This window comes from Nanorana parkeri, unplaced genomic scaffold (genome assembly GCF_000935625.1).
Source record: "Nanorana parkeri isolate BGI_ZX_2015 unplaced genomic scaffold, ASM93562v1 scaffold49, whole genome shotgun sequence".
Lineage (NCBI taxonomy): Eukaryota > Metazoa > Chordata > Amphibia > Anura > Dicroglossidae > Nanorana > Nanorana parkeri.
Genome location: NW_017306317.1, coordinates 929,992 through 949,598, shown reverse-complemented (window position 1 = coordinate 949,598; position 19,607 = coordinate 929,992). Strand labels below are relative to the sequence as shown.

Below are 19,607 nucleotides of genomic sequence, written 5' to 3'. Positions count from 1 at the left end.
TTTTTTGTTTGCGGGGGCCCTTTTTTTTTTTTTTTTTAACGTTTTGCAGACGGTAATTTCAATAATTAACAGTTATCTGAACACAATTCTGAAAGTGTTTATTCTTTGGCATTTTTTCAGCACATCTCCTAATAGAGAGCGTAAGAGACCAAGGTGGGAAGATGAACTCAAGGAAAGCACTATTGAAAGCCCCTCCTCTGGGAAGGAAAAAGGTTACTTCTCTATAAAAGACAAAGATTTACTGGATGAAGGCATGATGGAAAGAGCTGAAGAGGAGGATGAAGATTTGTTAAAACCAGTGTGGGTTCGCTGTACTCATTCGGAAAGCTACTTTTCCAGTGACCCAATGGATCAAGTAGTGAGTATTGCAGTCTTGAGGGGTTTTTTTTTTTCCTTTTACCCTAAAGAGACATTAGGCTCAATTCGGAAAGCACTATGGCCAAAACCTTTTTTGGCCACAGTTCTCTTTAGGGTCACAGGAGGACATTTACTATGTCCTCCTGTGACCCAAAACTTAGCATATAGCGGACTATTACACTGCAGCCAGGAAAGATCCCAATAATATTGTTGGGGTCCACCCTACCATGCGATTGACAGTTGGCTCTGCCTCTCTAGAGGCCATCTATGCCTGCACTCTATCCCGTCTGTCCCACCAGTCAGCGCTGGAGGAACAGAGAGGGAAGGGGGGAATCCCTGTGGGGAGCAATGACTGACAGTCACCGCTCTCTGCAGGAAGAAGGTTGAGGAATAAGTGGTATGTGATCGTTCAGTTCTCGATCTATAGAGTCAAGGTGTGACAGCTTTGGTATCACACTTCAGCTCTAACTATGGGGATGAGTGCATTTTACTCTCCCCATAATTCTACTTTTAAAGCAGAATTAAAGGTAACATTTAAAAAGTTGCATACACAGTGCAGTTTACGCTTCTGGCATCTGTAAGATGCTGTAAGTAAGAGATGGTGTCGGAAAGATGTAACATCCGTGCACATGCCCAGGAGTTATGTCATCAGTGGCAGACCAATGGCTGAAGAAAGAAGACAGCAAGAGCAACAATGAAGAGGGGCAGGGCTCTCACGTCGATGGAGGAAAGCAGACTTCAGAAGTAAGTTTGCCATAAAGTACTGGTCTGCTATACATTGTGCACAATACAATAGCTACACTGAGTATTCAGTTCCCCTTTAACACTGCTACTTTGAGTTGGATCTCCTGACACTGCTCTTTGGCTTAATGCTGTAGAGATTGCAGAGATTTTTCATAATGTCTGCTTTGTGTATACAGACACTCCCCGGGTTATGAACAAGATAGGGACTGTAGGTTTGTTCTTAAGTTGAATTTGTAGGTAAGTTGGAACAGGTACAATTTTTTTTTGTTGTTGAGGTTTTGGATAGCATAGGGAAGGGTTAACCCCCTGTAAAGTTTGTTTTGCTGTGTGTGCCCCTGTTCAGAAGATTTCAACTCACTTTCTGTACCTGTGACAATTAGATTTTGAAAATTTTGGATTGTCGTGGAAACAAGGATTGATGATAAAGCTTCAGTGGAGACACCTTTTTCACATGATAACTCTTACAGGAGTGAATTTCCCATCCTAGGGTAGATTTCCTCTCACTTCCTGTTGTCTCAAGGACAGGACGTGAGATTAAATCTTTCTAATGAGGATACAGACAGCAGTAAAAACCTCAGTGTGACCTGGAAGAAGAGGTGGGCAGCCCTCGTCTGCACGTCTAACAAGAGCCAACTTCCTGTAATGTATGTACAGTACTACGAACCAGACCCAAAAAGTCAGGCACTCCTCATCGGCATGACCACGGTAGCATTACAACTACCCCTGCTGTACAGTAATAGCCTCCGTTTGTAAGTAGGAGTCATATGTAAGTCAGATGTATGTAACTCGGGGAGTGTCTGTAATTTGTATGGCATTAGGGCTAATTCACAAAGCTTTTTTTTTCCTGATATCCTACGTTATGTAGTTGCTGTGTAAAGACAGTCAATTCACAAAACTCCTTAACTCTTCTTGCCTTTCAAAATTAGACCTGTTTTAAAGTGGATCTTTAATAGCATGTTAGGTGTTATTTTACCTAATCACTTGCTATTTTAATAACCGGAATGATAAAATATGCTTGAAATACAATTCACAAAGGGAAGAAGACCTTGTATCACTTGTTATCAAGGTGTAGAATTATCACCCTCTTCAGGGTGGTGTTATGACATATTGAAGACTGTATCTGATGCATGATGCACTGTGATAAAGTGAGATGAATAGAAATGGAGCTTTTTTTCCACATGATTACAATATTCTAATGCTATTGCATTCCCCTGAAGAAGAAGGCTACTTGTGGTTATAATCTTTACACAAGTTTTTGCCCTTGTTCCATTTGGGATGATTTGGACAATTTTCACCTGACGCATCAAATTAATGTGGTTGATTTACTAAAGGCAAATAAGCTGTTCACTTTTGCAAGGGAATTTTCCTTTAGCTTAGTTGATGAGGTGAAACTCTGCTGACTTCCATCATCCGATCATTTGTAGGCACAAATAAAGGGGAGTTGTTGTTTTTTTCCCCTTGCATGTGATTGGGTATTTTTTGCAAATTGAATATTTGCAGCATTCACTAAGCTAAGGGAAACTTCCCTTGCAAAGTGAACAGCCAATTTGCCTTCAGTAAAGCAACCCCAGTGTCTCCCATCACCCACCAATGGGGTTATAGTGCAAGTGGATTACTCCATGCCACTAATTTAATAACAGGCTTTGAGTAGTCAGGAGAATTGTTTTCACTTCCTATACTGTCTGATTATTGGCAGATACAGATCTAAATCAACCTAATATTTCAGTTACTCCTTTGGCTCATAAACATTTTATTTACTATTTCATCAATTCATCCCTTCTCTCTTAAATTGAAAGTACAACTAAAGGCTCTATGCCCCAATTTTAACTAGTGTGTAACCTCCTATCATTGGTTCTTTATAGTCAAGATTATACTCAAAATCTTACTTACCTCTGTATTGCATATTTTAATCTTAAGCTTCTGATTTACTGCTACTCATGGCCTGAGTCCATATGGTGGTGGAGGGGGGATACCCACCCTTCCCATATTGTCCGAAAGAAGTCCATCAGATTACTTAGTGGTCAGTCTATGATGGCTAGAATTGGTCAGGAGAAGAATTGCTTGGGGCTCTGCTTTACTGTAAAGCCTGAGACTTTGTGACGTCATTGTGTCCCAGCAAGCCCAGCTAAAGCAAAGGATGACAAGGGGCTATTGTGGCAGGGGGCCTAAGCAGTGTCCTCTGATGAAACAGGCTTCAGATGCTGGGATTAAAATTTGATTATTCAGTTCAGCAGGGCTTTGAAGGTAAATGACGGCTATGTATGTTTACTATTGCTATTAGATTACATGTTTATCCCATAGTTGTCCGTATGGCATACTGACCTGGCCAGCTGGAAGCACTTTTGTAGGTCCGTATGCCATACGTCCTTGGCAGCGAAAGGGTTAAAGTGGCATGCAGGTGGCAGAGATAGTCCTTGTACAGTATGCATATACTTTTATGCATAAAACTGGGGAAAGTGGAAGTAAACTGAAAAAAAAAAGTAATCTACAGGTCATCAGCTCCACCCCTTCTGCTACCAAAACATACTTCAAAAGTGCTAAAATAGCCTTATTTTATTACAGTAATCAGTAAAATAAAGTCAAGGAATTTAAATCACCACTGGTTGAGGGCACACGTAGCACACAGTAAAATTAGTAGTTTACAATAACAATTCCGGCTTTTGGAAATTGCATGTCTTTCGCCTGCCACCGTCAGAATACATGACCAAAGATTGCAGCTGATTGACTGCAGCCACTGTTGGGCTGAAAATGTTTGGGCCGGCTCCATTGACAAAAGTCAGATCCATAATGGACTTTTGTCGAGCCAGCAGGGTGACACACAGTAAAAACTTTAGACTATTCCTGTAAATTGTCAAGAATTCTAACAGTGTATGGCCAGCCCTAACTTCTATTCTCATAACGTTGAGCTTTGTGAAATGGCTATTAGTCACATAAATTGATCTGTAAATTTACATACAGTGATACCTTGGTTTACGAGCATAATTCGTTCCGGAAGCATGCTTGTAATCCAAAGCGCTTGTATATCAAAGTGAATTTCCCCATAGGAAATAATGGAAATTCAGATGATTCGTTCCACAACCCAAAAATATTCATATAAAAATGATTACAATACTGTACTGTAATATAATACTGTACAAAATATAAAGAAAATAAACCAATTACCGGTACCTTCGTGGATGGGGTGAGGGGGACGAGAGAGAGGAGGATTATTGTGTAGGACGACTTTCACTATCGCTAACGGAATCACTGCTATCTCTTGACTCAATGGAATCTTTTTCATTTCGTGAAACCTTAACAAGGAATATATTCAATGTGACATTGCATTGTCGTTAAAAAGACTCATCGCTCGCACTGCTACAGCCTTATTCGGGTGGTGCTTTTCTACAAAATGTTGCTCTTCTTGCAAGACATTGCTTGTATATCAAGGCAAAAATTTTCAGAAATGTTTGCTTGTCTTGCAAAACACTCTCAAACCAAGTTACTTGTAAACCAAGGTATTACTGTATAAACATTCTGTTGCTTCCTGTTGAAGTTTTTCCTAGGTGATGCTTTAACTGGTTAAATGAGTGTTGTCCGCCTAGACATTGAAAGGGTCAAAACAAGATCTCTTTGAGCTTTTTTTTACCTTTTGTAGCAGGGGATTTGGGCAGTTGTAAGTGCGGTACCCCAGATCGCTTTTAGAAAAACAAAAATTTCCCAGCACCCCCACCATCCAGCCTCCAAAAATACACTATCTGTTTCGTCAAGGCCCCTCTGTGTAGTGTGGTCCCAACTCTAATCTATGAGAGCCTCCAATCGCTTTTACCAGACAGAGAGTACGCGGCATATTAGCACATTATGGCAGACTAACCTGGCAAAGCGATCCCATCCAACGCTGACACATATCTTTGTCCCTGTCTTCTTCTTCTGGTTTTTCACTGCTTGATTGGCTGGTCCCCGATGATGTAACTTCCACGCATCTATACGTGAGTTACTTCATCTTGGCATACCAAACCTGTGCTTTGAGCTGCACTTGCTTCGCTTAGTAAAAATATTTTTCTGAGATAGAAAGCTTGCCAGTCGTCAATTTTTTTTTATTTTTCCCTTTACTTACACTTTTAAAAAGGTTTAAAGGAGAACTATGAGGTGAGTGCTTTTCACTCACCTCATAGTTCTAGCCGACCTGTGACAATGAGACTGTCACAGGTCGGCTCAGTAGATCGGGAGGGGAGCGAACATATACCGGCATTCGCTCCCCTCTCCATCCTGTCACGGCTCTCTGCCGTGACAGGGGAGGGGCTGGATTCCCCCCTCCCCGCTCGGATCCGCCAGCGCTGACTGGCTGAACGGACGGGGGAGGGGGCGGGTACAGCTGGCTCTGCCTCTAGATAGGCAGAGCCAGCTGTCAGTCACGCAGCTGGGTGGATCCCGACACAATTGTCGGGATCCGCTTCAGCTGCAGCGTCTCGGTATACTGCAGCGTCTCAGTATAACGCGAGCTACAGCTCGCTGTATACTGAGCCTAGGGTGACGGGAGGACGCTAGTTTGTGTCCTCCCGTTACCCTAAGGAGAACTATGGGGAAAAGACTTAACCCCATAGTTCTCCTTTAATGGTATGGCGCCTTTAACCGTTTGGTCGTTTTCTAGACGGCATTGCCTAAAAATTTTTATTTTTTTTTAAATTTATGGCCAGGATAAGAGCTGATTTATAAACAAACTGGAGAAATGCAGAATGGAACAAAATTTGGAAAGGTGCCTGTTGCAACCAATCAAAGGTCTTTTTGAAAGCAAAACCCTTGTTTTTGTGTTCGCAGTGTGCAGCTTCTGAGAAGATACGCTATTAGCATAGCGGTAGCGATGCAAAATGCGCAGCCGGCTTCCTCGCTATGCTAATAGCGTATCTTCTCAGAAGCTGCACACAGCGTGCCGGTTTCAGTAGTAACCAGCACACGCTGTATGCAGCTTCTGACGTGGGAGACTGGAGGCTGGGCTTGTCTGGATCCAGGGATCAGGTAGTATTAAAAATCAAAAATGTTTTATTTTATATTTCCGGGGACATCATTTGTTAGGGGATGGTCTCCTCAATCAGCGGACTGTCCCCAGAAATCAGGGATGAATGGTCAGCCTACACTAGCCACCAGGGAGCCTCCACTGGCCACCACAGAGCCCCCACTAATCACCAGGGAGCTCCCACTGGCCACAGTGGAGCCCCCACTACCCACCTGGGAGCTACCACAGAGCCACCACTAATTATTATGGATCCCGCACTGATCACCTGACAGTCTGCCATAGGCTCCTTCTGCCGTCAATCAACTTGTTGGGCAAAAAGGAGGGGAATGGCCTGTTGCAGGGCTGTGTGTGTCTATGGACACACACAGCTACTGTAGGCACGGTCGTGAACGAGCACACACAGGTACCTCCCTCCACAGCAGCCACTTAGCTGCTGACGGCACCTGTGCAGGGAACAGGGGGAAAGCGGATGCGGGAACCCACTAGAGGATGAGGAATTGAGAAATTAAAAAAAAAAAAAAAGAAAGATCTGCAATACAGAAAACCTCCCACTGATAAAAAAACCCCCAAAACTAAAGCTTTTAATATCACTTTAAAGATTCGGACTGTCAAGAACTTGAGGTTTAGTAGCTCTGCAACACAATTCTTTTTTATGGGGTGTTGAAATAAAATTACTCCCAAGCATGCACTCACCTGTCTAATCCCAAATCTTTTGTGTTTGGGCCATAGCTGTTTAATGAGCAACTGTAACAGAATATCAACACATTACAGTTCCCATATACGCAGCGGGACAGAACTGCTCAGTGGACCGAGGTACAACATCCCAGCAGGAGCAGTAGGAGACTAATCCAAGATCTCATTATGCTGGGAGTGTACAGATAAATTGCTTGATGATGGAAAAACACACTTTGTAGAACTTGTAAGTAGATGAGAAATAAAAGATTCAACAAGTACTTGTGCCTTTAAACCAAGTTCATTTGTAAAAAGTCTGGTTGTGTACATAATTACATTTTAGATTGTTACATTATGTTTTATAAGAGTGTTAAGTGCCACATGTAGTTATAGCACACAACTTAAAGATCTAGTCCATTCAACATATGATAGTCTTATTCTAGGGATGCTTTAGTCAACCACCAGCTTCTTGGGCATATATGTTATATGTGTGTGTATATATGTATATATACATTATAGAGAGAAAACTAGTTGCAGTGCATTGCAATTTCTTTTTCATACATCTTTATACTTAAAGGAGAACTATGAGGTGAGTGCTTTTCACTCACCTCATAGTTCTAGCCAACCTGTGACAATGAGACTGTCACAGGTCGGCTCAGTAGATCGGGAGGTGAGCGAACACATACCGGGTTCGCTCGCCTCTCGATCCTGTCACTGCTCTCTGCCGTGACAGGGGGAGGGGCTGGATTCCCCTCTCCCCGCTCCGATCTGCCAGCGCTGACTGGCGGAACGGACGGGGGAGGGGGCGGGTACAGCTGGCTCTGCCTCTAGATAGTATGCTGAGCTGAGAGTAACGGGAGGGCGCTATTTTGTGTCCTCCCGTTACCCTAAGGAGAACTATGGGGAAAAACACTGAGCCCATAGTTCTCCTTTTTAATATGTACATTTAGACAAAAGGGCAGACAAAAGTATACAGATGAAATACATATAAGACAGGGCTTGATAATTTGCTTTGACTCTAGGATCCAGCTAAAAAAAGTTAGGAACCAGTTTTTCTTTTAAACGGACAGCTTTATTTTCCATGACAGTTGTAATTTTCCATTGCAGTTTTAATTGGCTGACATGGCGACACCTGTCATGTGTAGCGCAATCGTCGTTTTCGTGCATAGGTGCACCTGACTTGTGTTTCCCTTAGTATGTTTGTGGGGGCAGGGACTTTACATTTTTCTTTGGTATTTTTAATTTTATTTATCTTTTTATTTTTGAAACGTTTCTTTTTTTAACTTCATTACTATAACATAGAAGGGGTGATGTGGGCTCAAAAGCCCCCTATGTGATAGCACATTGAAATGACAGGTTTTCTTTAAGGTGACATTAGGTGTCACCTTTACACTTCAATAGCTTTTGATGGGGAATGTAAACAAAGCAAGCAGTGGCTGGGAGCAATAGCCAGTCTGCTATTGCCTATTTCAAATTGCAATAGCCAATAGCAGGCTAGCTGTTGCACCTGACCACTGCCTGCTGTCAATCGGCAGAGGAGGGGAACTGAAGGAGAACGTTTTTGCAATTTAAAATAGCCAATAACAGGCTGGCTATTGCTCCCGGCCGCTGGATGGGAGACTTGTCGCCAGCTTTCTACCGGTTGATCTGAAGAGGGGGCGCAGTGGGAATGCAGAGTCACAATGGCTGACAGCGATCTCTCTTTCCTTTCTCTTTCTCCTGGGCACCGCCTGCAGCGGTCTGTGTCCCCTCCGATCCCCTCTGCTGATACAGGCGGGGATTGAATGGGACACCGACCGCAGCATGGAGCCGCTGCACCCAGAAGTCACAGGTGTTTGCGTGCAGCTGACAGACATCGTGGCTGTATTCATCTAAGTGGTTACATGCCTAGAGAGATAGCTGAGTGGCCCTGAATGCAGAAATACACTCCTTCTTCATGGTGTATGGCCCCCTGCAGCCATATGAATGAGGACTGAGTCTTATGTGTGAAACTTTTTCTTGCTTTTAACTATGACAATAGCTGAAAACTGCAGGTCCTTTCATAGACATAATATGACACTCCGTAAGTAGTTTACACATCCATAGCCTACCATACAATCACAACACTCTGATATCTCTTCAAAGGGTGACTCCACTGTGGTCGGAACAAGCAGGTTACGCGATTTGTATGACAAGTTTGAAGAGGAACTTGGCAAGCGTCAGACAAAAGCCAGAGCGGCCAGGCCAGCGTGGGAGCCACCGAAGACCAAATTAGATGAAGATTTTGGTGAGATTATCTTCTTGTTCGTTATATCTGCTGCTAACTATTTTCGTGTAAATAATGTTGCTGCTGTCTGCAAAATTGTTTTGATGTATGTCTGAGATGTGTTTGCTAAACCCAGCTGTGTGTAGTGTTTTTAGGAAATATAAGTATTCTTGGCAGGAAATGTCATGTACAGCATGGTGTATATACTTGGAAAGCTCTCTGTATGGGAAATTGTATATTTATGCAGCATTTAGAAGAAAAGCTACAATTTTATGTTGTCGTGTTGTCATTTCCAACTGCTGCCATGTGTGAAGCTGTGCAGTACGTTTTAGGTTATTTCTGTCAGTTGTTATAAACCTATTAATGATTTGTTATGAAACCTATGTAATGATTTAAAGTACTATGGCATTCCTCTTGCAATCCCATCTAATGGTACCTGTGCATAGAGATTGTAACAAGCTCTTTAATTCTACCTATGCCATGTCACTTTCATGGCCCTACAGCAGTCCCAAGATAGCAGCTGTAAAAACTCTGGAAACAAATTTTCAGAATTTACAGATATGACATCCCTCCTTTCTCCTTATTTATTTTGAGGTTTTTTTCTATTGCTTTTTTTTTTGTAACGGAAGTAAGCTCTGTCAGTTATTTATTGCTATTCCCCAACAAGTACATTTCTATGACAGAAAGGGAGTAGAAATGACGGGGCAGAGATCCGCATAAGGTGCTTCCCTGAGCATGTTATGGTAAAAAGCTAGCAACAGAGCAATTGTCATTTCCTGAGCTATTGCCATTGCTTCAACATTTGCTGATGACTCTGCGAGTCGGCTAATCTGGCTGAAAGCTGGGAACTACCTCATTTTTTCGGCTTACTGAGTGCCTCAAAATCCCTGCTTTCTGGCAGTTCCTACTGCAGAGGGTTAGAGGGACTGACGTCATCTGCTAGGTGAAATAACGCATGTGGACTCTCTATGCTATCTTTCCTGCCCCTCAGTGTAGAGAAAGCATCTCCCTTTGCACTGCAAAAACCATGTAGAGCTCTGATCATTAGTTCCCTCCTACTGTCCGCATGATTTGATCACCCCTGCCCCTCAACCCTCAGCTGCTACCAGTGGTCGAATTTTTACCAAGACTTGACCTTGTACTCTGATCTGCTTTGTCTTACCAACATGAAACGTGTCCGAGTCTAGATACAGGAGGGACAATCCCGCAATCCCAGGTGCCACCAGCTTGCACTCTACTAACTGGTACAGTGCTGCTTGCAGCATGTCAACTGATGCAGCTAATGTCTGCAGCTTGGAATAAAGCGCTCTGCTTAATGCGTCTATCTCTTCTTCAGAGTCTTCTCTAGCTCCATAGGGTATAGCCGCTGTTCCAGTGCCACAATGGTTTTAGGGGTTTTATGTCAACCTGTCCACACTTCCCAAGCCAAGAGTGGATTGAATCTTGGATCTTAATATGCTGAATGTCATTTGAGCCCCCAAAAAAATCTGTTTTAAAACCACCAGGTCTGTGTAGACTTCCCTCACCAGGGAGACTTAATGGTTACTGTGGACATCGTTGATACGAACCTACATGTTTTTCAATATTCACTACGATTTGCTGTGTGCACTACACTTTCAGTTTGTGGCCCTGCCATTCAGCCTCTTGTCTGCACCTTGGGTGTTCACCAAGATGCTGGCCCCGGCACTACCCTGCTGCATTCTTGGGACATGCCCATTGTGGGATACTTGGATGACCTCCTGCTGAGGTAACAGTTGGTACAAGCTCTGTAGAACAACGCAGCTTTGACTGTCCAGCTATTGCAGACATTCTGATTTGACCCTGAAACTGATTATCTTGGTCCAGTCCTAGACACATCTCTGGCCATAGTATTCCTTCCCCAGGAAAAGCTTTGATCCCTTCACTCCCAAACTGGGACTCTACAGTCCAGGGGTTTTCTGACTTTCTGTCTCTTCCTGCGTATGATTGCAGCCTTTTTCGAGGCAGCCCAATTTGCCCAGTTTTATTTCAGACCCTTACAATGCAACATTATGTCATAATTGAAAAAAGTTAGTCCAGTATCTAGACATGTCAATTCCTCTGGCACAGAGCACTAGGTTGTCCCTGTTTTGGTTGCTCAGAAGTCCATCCTTCCTGTCTCAACCTATTGGACTGGGGTGGAGTCATGGGCAGCACAGAGGACTTGACTTGATGTTGGCAAAATCTCTCTCTTGATCAACAGTTTCAAACTTCGGGTGGTCTGACTGGCCCTATAGCACTAGACACCACAATACATTCTCATAAGGTCCGAGCTATAAAGCATATATCAAAGTGTATCTGTAGCCAAAACATATACTGTATGACTTTATTCCCTTTTTTATGTAAGGGGGAAACCCATTTTAGACAGGTGTAAGTGGAACTGGTGTCCCTATTGGAAGATTTTTCAAACTTTGCCTTTCCAATCACTTTCTGTCCTGATGACAATGGCCACCAGGACAAGCGGAGAAGGGGAATCTACCCAGCAGGAAAAACAGACATCCATTGAACCCTGACGGTTCCGAATCTGCCTAATTCTATACAATAGTAGAAAAAAAAAACTTTGACTAGAAATAAGCTTACCATTATTGTGCTTAGACTGCCATACAAGAGAGTTGCGATGTAATTTAATAAACCGAAAATCTGATCTAAAGAAGTGCCTTCTCCTTATTTGGTGATGCAACATTGGCAACCATGAAAGTGATGCACAACTGCTGCTGCAAAAACAAATGGTGCAAAAGTGCTCCAAGCGCTTTTACAAATATGCCACACAATATTTTTGTAGACTTTAGTCACGTCATGCTCTCACAGATATATCTCTGAGAAGGGCAGATAGGGAAATGTGTTAGAAGTATGTGTAGCTGTGTTTTGTTAATGACAATATTACATAGTTACAAAGTATTTGAGGTTGAATAAAGACACAGGTCCATCGAGTTCAACCTATTGTGTGTATGTTTATGATTCTGCATGTGTATACGTGTCCCTGTGTGATCTTATTTTTTAAGGGTACCTGTACCCCTGTATGTTACGGTCTCTGAGTAAAATTGTTTAAATGAATTTTGAATGATTCAACACTCTCAGCTGATACAACTGCTTGTGGCAGAGAGTTCCAGACCCTAACCACTCTAACTGAAAAGAAGCCCCTACGCCCATTGTGGTTAAATCTTTTCTCCACCAATTTTATGTGGTGGCCCCTCGTCCTTGTTAGGGAGTTTCCCGTAAAGTTTATTGCTGATGTTGCTATCACCATTGAACATCGTGTACATTAACATAATGTCCCCCCTTAATCTCCGCACCTCCAGCGTAAACATATTTAAATTTAGTAACCTTGTCTCATAGCTTTGGTCCTCCTTCCCCCTTAATTAGTTGCCCTTCTCTGGACTCTTTCCAGCTCCAGTACATCCTTTCTGTGTATTGGTGACCAAAACTGAACCGCATACACCAGATGAGGTCGAACCAGGGGTCTATAAAGTGGCAAAATTATTGCTTTGTCTCTACAGTACATTCTCTTTTTAATACAAGACAGTACTCTGCTCGCTTTGTTTATTAGACTCTGTGTAATACTCTACATAAATGGTAGATGTTAGTATAGCCTGTTTTTATTTAGCCATCTCTTTAGCAGACTTGGCTACATTAGGCTTATATCCTATCTCACGTTTCATTGACAGGTGTAACTGAACATTTTTAGAAAGACTAAGCTACAAAAAAGCTTATTAGGCAGGTAAATTCAGTGAAACAAATTCAATGACCGAAAATGCCCTTTTGCATTTTTGTAACCAGTACCTAAATAGTTACATATTACAGGCCTTAACATTTTATTAGCCTACATAAATGATTGCAGTTTTTATGTGTTCCAGATAAGACCCTTTTACCTCATTAAAGGGAAGTGGGAAATGTATAATACCTGGAAACGTCCATGAAGAATAACACACCTTGAGATATCTTAACCTCAAGGTCCAGCAAATTATTCTTAAGTTAAATTAATGAATCGTCAAGGGCAGCAGTTTCCTTAAGCTTTCTGAACTTCTACTGGTTTTGCTTCCATTGAAATTGTTTAATTAAACTACCTACCACATGAAACACTTTTTTTTCACACGGTGCCTGCCAATGTTATAACATAATATATCATTAACCTTGCTGGAAAGACAATTTCAGTGATTTAGATCTCCATTGAGAAGTGTTAGAAGTTTTTTCAATGTCAGCTATTTATAATAAAAAACGAAACTTGAGGAGAATTTATAGATAAAAATAAACATATCTAAAAGTTGATATCACAGGTGAAATATACAGTACACTTGACCTTTCTTTGAATTTAGGCTATTCTATATTAGTTTATTAAGGGGGTGTGCAGACTCAGTTTGAATGCCCCACATTTGCATTGCCTTTGTTATTTGAGTGCATTTGCCACAAACCACTTTCTAATGACAGTAGCTAGGTAACAATAGTAGTAATTACCTTTTACACTGGCAATTAAAAGTACTTCTGTATATCCTTTATATCGGTGTGTAATTCCCTGTGTAGCAGAACTTAAGCTAGGTATACATTGTATAGATTTTTTTTTTTTTCTGAAGAAAAAAACAGATTCCTCCATCCATGCTAAACAACGGAAAAAGAGTCTGAATCTCAGCGCTCAGCAGACTTAGGCATCAGTCATAATCTAAACCGGACACTTCAGGAGAGGCTGAATTGCCAGAGTATATTGAACTACTCGCATTAGGAGGTAGAAAACAAGTGGTGTATGTACACAACAACCAGGAACAGGGCTGCATAGTTGATGCGTTTCAGGGAAATCACCCCTTCCCTTATGCTCTGAGGAACAGGTGTTTTCCCCTGAAACGTGTCGGTTCTGCAGCCCTGTTCCTGGTTGTTATGTACCTCTTACATGTGAGTAGTTCAATGTACTCTGTGTATTAACATTTATTAATATTCAGTTACCAAAGAGAAGGTGCTGTCTTCTGTTTTTGTTTTGCATGCTAAACAACATGGATGGAGGAATTTCCTGCTGCAGCTATTGTATTTTGACAGGGGACCTTCCCAGCTGTCAAAATATCTAAACAGTGTCAGCATCTGATTGGATGCAGGCCATGTTCGGCTTACATTTTTTTGCCTGGTTCCTTCGATTTTTCAATTGAATGGTTTCAGGCAAGAGCTGGCAGACAGGGCCACCTACAGAGCAAATTTCATCAGGTTCATTAAGGATCTGTTCACACTAGAAGTGTTGGGGCTGCACTGGCCACTTTTTCTCAGCATCCCCAATGCACAGACAAGGCAATTTGCCATGTTTTAAATTGGCACAGTTCACACCACTGTGCAGTGTGGTGTGACGCGGTGCAACCACTGATTGAATTTTATAAAATGTCACTTGTTACATTTTAATAAAGTTCTTAAAAATCAAACAGTGCAATGCGCTGGGATCGACGCATCTGCACTGCTCCAGTCATCACACACTAGCAGCTGCACGTTCAGTACAGCTTGCTGGTGTGAACAGTCTGATCAAATTTGCTCTGTGTATTCCCAGCTTTAGATTGAAAGAGAAGGGAGCAGCAATATCAGTCATGCTCTTCTGATTTGCAAAGTTCCATAATCCTATGTCACAAATTACTGTTAGAAGAAATCGGCCCCAGAATGATCCCATCACCATGCCATCCAATCACAGGCTAGGGCTGGTCCTTGACCAGGCGGTATTACATTAACGGCAATGGTAAAAAGCCAGGTCAAGGACTGTAGTGAATCTCATCAGTGGCTGATCAAAATTGCAAATCCTTTGCCCTCCAAACAGTTTTCAAGTTTGTTTACTTGTAGTATTTAGTGTACTTGGGTGTTTGCAGTACATGCAATTTCCACAGTATTGGAGAAGGTGAGTTATCTCAAGGTAAAGGTCCATTGGCCAAGTCTATATATTTTATTTATATATATATATATATTTATTTGGTTTGTAACCCTTTTCTCAGAGGTAGGCGGATGTCTTTCACATAAATATACTTACTGGAGAGTTTTTGACCTTTTTATTTTGCTAATAATATCACATGTTTCAAAGTAGCCCCTGATGCTTACAAGTTTAAATAAATAAGTATGTCTTTACATTTATAGCCATAGCCGATACCTTAATAATTGAAGTCATCTTTCACATGTAAGAGGCATTATTCATAGAGTAACAGATTTATTTAAATACCTTGAATGGATAGTACTGGTTTTCCTAATTTGCTTCCTTTTCTGTTCTGCGGGGATTAATAAAAAAGAAAATGTTCATTGTAGGGCCAGCTATAGTAAGACACTTAAAGTGACATTAAACCCTCAGATTTTTTAACATAAAACAATACTGTAATGTGTGCCTTACTGTAATCCATGGTTGTTTTCCTTCTCTTTGCTGCTCTTCCTTTTAAATCTGTATCTGTTCTTATGCTAGGGGAGAACTTCTGTTTTGCAGCAGAATGCCTTGTCTCTAAAAGGGATGCATGGTGTTTGTGTATAGGCTTGCAACCTGAGCCAGCACTACAGGAAGAGGCACTCAGCTGCAAAGGGAAGCTCTCCCCAAGCATGAGAAGACATGAGGATTTAAAAGGAAGAGCAGCAAAGAGAAGGGAAACAACCATGGGTTACAGTAAGGCACACATTACAGTATTGGTTTATGTTAAAAAAATCTGAGGGTTTAATGTCACTTTAATTCATGAAGGGGTGGTTAGGTGTTCAGGCTATTCTTGGTCATCCTGATCAAGCACAGGCTTCTGGCAGACCACATTGGTCATGTAGCCCACTGCTGCAAATAGATAAGATCAATGGTTTTTCAAAAAAATTTTTTTTTTTTGCTAAATAGAGAGTGAGACCAGCAGGCTAGGAAAAGTTATTTGGACATTAAGTCCACATAAATATAGAGCCTAACAAATATAGGAGCCAGGAGCTTACCGTCTCCTGGTTGCTAGGGACGCCTTTCCAAACAGGTTGTCAGATTGAGGAAGAGGTACAGCGCCACAATGTGTCCCTAGCAGCCAGGATATGGCATGCTTTTGACTGTAGGAGTGGGCGGCAAAACCAACAGCATCGGAAGGAGTGCACAAGTCTTGATGTATCACCATAAGTCGCTGTGAGCCATGTCTCTGCTTCTGATCTAGTCTAAGGCTCCATTCATATAAAGCGTTTGCGTTTTCCCCACGTACCACGTGGACATCGTGCAGGTATGAACCCATACGCGCAGAAAACTGGGAATGTGTGAACGGAGCCTAAGATCTTAATGCTCTAAACGGGTCACACTGGGCTACAATACCTGGGCTCCCACATTGAGATAAACTGTTTTAAATGTTTCTAAATGTGAGGTCATCATCACTTTTGATTTTTCTTATTAAACTAGAATGCTATACTTTGCTGCTGTATGGTGGTGTGTTTTTGTAGTGTCTTAGTGCTTCTCCAGACCATTTGCTGAAAGACCTAGTTGGAGAACAAGTTTTGTAACACGGGGCTTATTTTGCTTTAATCTGTATATATATATATAATGTGTATGTGTATGTGTATGTGTGTGTGTGTGTGTGTGTGTGTGTGTATATATATATATATACTGAGGGGAATTTAATAAAACTGGAGCAGACAAAGTCTGGAGCAGTTTCCCATGGCAACCAATCAGCTTCTCTCTTCTGTTTGTTCAATTAAGATTTGAAAATGAAAGAAAGAAGCTGACTGGTTGCTGTGCACATCTGCTCCAGACTTTGTGTGCTCCAGTTTTGATAAATTCCCCTCACTGTATATTGCCAGTTTATTTCTAAAGCCTTTTTAACATCTCAATTGTTTGTAACATTTATTATACCTGGATTTCCAAATAATTCCATTCTTTTAACCCCTTAGTGACACCGCTTTAGAAAATGTTTTCGTTCCTGGGACCCGGAGCAATTTTGCAATTTTTGCTATGCGTTTGTTTAATCATAATCTCCCTATTCCGTTCATTGCACCTACGCATACAGTACACTATATTGCCAAAAGTTTTGGGATGCCTGCCTTTACATGCACATGAACAGGGTTAATTTTTTTTGGATAAGTATTCGGAGGAGATACTGTACTCTCCTCAGAGATTCTTAGTATAACTTTTATAAAACAATGAACCATCTTGCAGCTCCACAACACCGTAACCGACAAGCCGGCTCAGTGGCTATCACAGTGATCACCTTTCTGTGACCTCCTAAATTTCGGTTAAGGGTCTGCCTCGGACACCGAAGGACCCATCAACAGCATTAACTCAATGAGCGCTGGTCCCTGCACAGACCAGCGCTCATTGTACCGGATGAAGGGATTATTCCGCCACCAGTCATTAAGGAACTGAAAGACTGCAATGGAATAATCCCGTCATCAGTCGGGAAGGGGTTATAGCCCTAAGGCTATGCTAACACAATGTCCGGACCAGATCTGGAGCAGATCTGCAAATGCAGTGAAGTACATTTTGCCTCCATTTTTTTTCCAAGCCTAAAATGGGCTTTTTGGTGCAGTCCTGTGCATTCCGTGTGTTTTTGATGCGTTTTTTGCATATTTTGTTGCGTTCCAGACCAGAACAAAATATGACATGCAGTATTTTTTGGGTGTGGAACGGAAAGCACTGCAAAGGTGTAAACTGTAGTCCAGAAATCACATAGGGATACATTAGGATGCATTTTTGGTCCAAGAGCTAAATGTTCTGACCTGGACAGAATCTGGGACGTCGCAGTATACCGCGAGCTGCTGCTCGGGGTACACTGAGACGCTGCAGCTGAAGCAGATCCCGACAATTGTGCCGGAATCCGCCCAGCTGCGTGACTGACAGCTGGCTCTGCCTATCTAGAGGCAGAGCCAGCTGTACCCGCCCCCTCCCCCGTCCATTCCGCCAGTCAGCGCTGGCGGAGCGGGGAGGGGGGAATCCAGCCCCTCCCCTGTCACGGCAGAGAGCCGTGACAGGATTGAGAGGTGAGCGAACGCCGGTATGTGTTCGCTCACCTTCCGATCTACTGAACCAACCTGTGACAGTCTCATTGCCACAGGTCGGCTAGAACTATGAGGTGAGTGAAAAGCACTCCCCTCATAGTTCTCCTTTAAATTCAGCAAAACAGAGTTGTTGATTATAACTCAAGTAATGTGCAGCCTTCTCTTCCTCTGTGTACTTTTAATTAAATAAAGTCTTCATATGATGCTGACAAGATGTCTTATATTTCTGAGTTTGGCCATGCTGCATGGTTCATGTCAGAGTTGAAGAGGCTAATGAAAGGACATCAATACTCATATGTGCCAAGACAGCATGGTTTATCAAGGCAGTGGTAATTATATTGTGGTTCACAGTGCATTCACTGTGGTTGCTTTGGTACCAAACTGACACATCTTTGCAACCCTGACAAACTTGCCTGTATGCTATATACAGTAATGACAATCTGTATGATTTGTGAGCACATGTCATGGCTAAACCACAGAATTATGTTTGGGTCCTTGGTCCTGTAAGGATGGAGAAGATATTATATTAGAGATGTGACTCGCTTGTTCCTTATATTTACAGATAGCTCCAGTGATTCTGACTGTGATACGGATGATGATAGCTGCTCCAGCAGCTCAGACTCTGAGGTGTTTGACGTGATTGCTGAAATAAAAAGGAAGAAAGCTCATCCCGACCGTCTTCATGAAGAGCTATGGTATAATGACCCTGGTCAGGTTTGTATCCTCTCTAGTTACCATTTGCTAAGAATGATGCGGAATGCAGTGTTTCTTGTGAAAGAGTATCAGCACGGTTATTGATGAGCATCTTTAAGGAAAGTCTCCAGCTCATTTCGGAAACAGGATCCCGTTTTAAAAATGTTGAGTTCCGGAAATCACTTAATACATCTGATTAATCCTATTGCTTACATTTATGTGCAATGGAAGAGTGGTTAATATGCACTCCAGTACCTTTTTATTCTTGAACATTATTTCTATGTGCCCATCGCCTTCTCTTTATAATGGGGCAGAAGCTCTTTTTGCATTGTGGTAGATAATAATTTTTTTCTTAAATGCAACTCCAGGTAATTTTATTTCAGTGATACTCCTATCGAACCTTGCCCATAAAAAGTGCCTTACATTTTACATTATTGCATTGCAGACAGCATTCTTGATAAAGCATTAAATCTCTATCTCAGTGTGTGTAAAATGTCCTGTTGACTATAGGGATAGCAACATAATTAAAAGTTAGCGATTCTTCCTTTTCCTTTACCACCAGAGCTCATAATGAGTGCTGGAGGCAGAAGCCTTCAGTAACATCAGTGCCTCTCGGCCTTTGCTTCTATAGAGGTACCTCCTATGCATCACGCAAAACGAACCTCTTCCTAGTGTCATGCAACTGTCACGTTAGCAACAAGAGCCCGTTCAGCAGTCCTTTTTCCTAGGCTGCATCTTTTAAAACGGGTAACTTGGTAGCTAGATCATGTGACCTAATTTTAGAAGGCGATGTTATGGCTATATCAAAATGTAATTTCCTAGAAAGGTTTTTAATGCATGTACCTGAGCATATCTCCACCAAACTAAGTCTTTAAAGCCTTAACCTCTTAAGCCATTGGATCTCTGCAATTATGATGCCGAGGACAATTCCGCCCAGAACCCTAAATGCTAATT

The 19,607-nt window shown here is 42.0% G+C and overlaps 1 protein-coding gene across 1 annotated transcript in view; it reads left to right on the top strand.

Moving 5' to 3' along the window:
• DROSHA (drosha ribonuclease III) overlaps positions 1-19,607 on the top strand; it is a 239,833-nt gene that overhangs the window by 10,026 nt on the left and 210,200 nt on the right. The window contains exons 4-6 of the mRNA XM_018574114.1: positions 121-358; positions 8,888-9,029; positions 18,523-18,674. Of these exons, the coding sequence (XP_018429616.1) occupies positions 121-358; positions 8,888-9,029; positions 18,523-18,674 (532 nt within the window). The remainder of the gene's footprint in view (positions 1-120; positions 359-8,887; positions 9,030-18,522; positions 18,675-19,607) is intronic.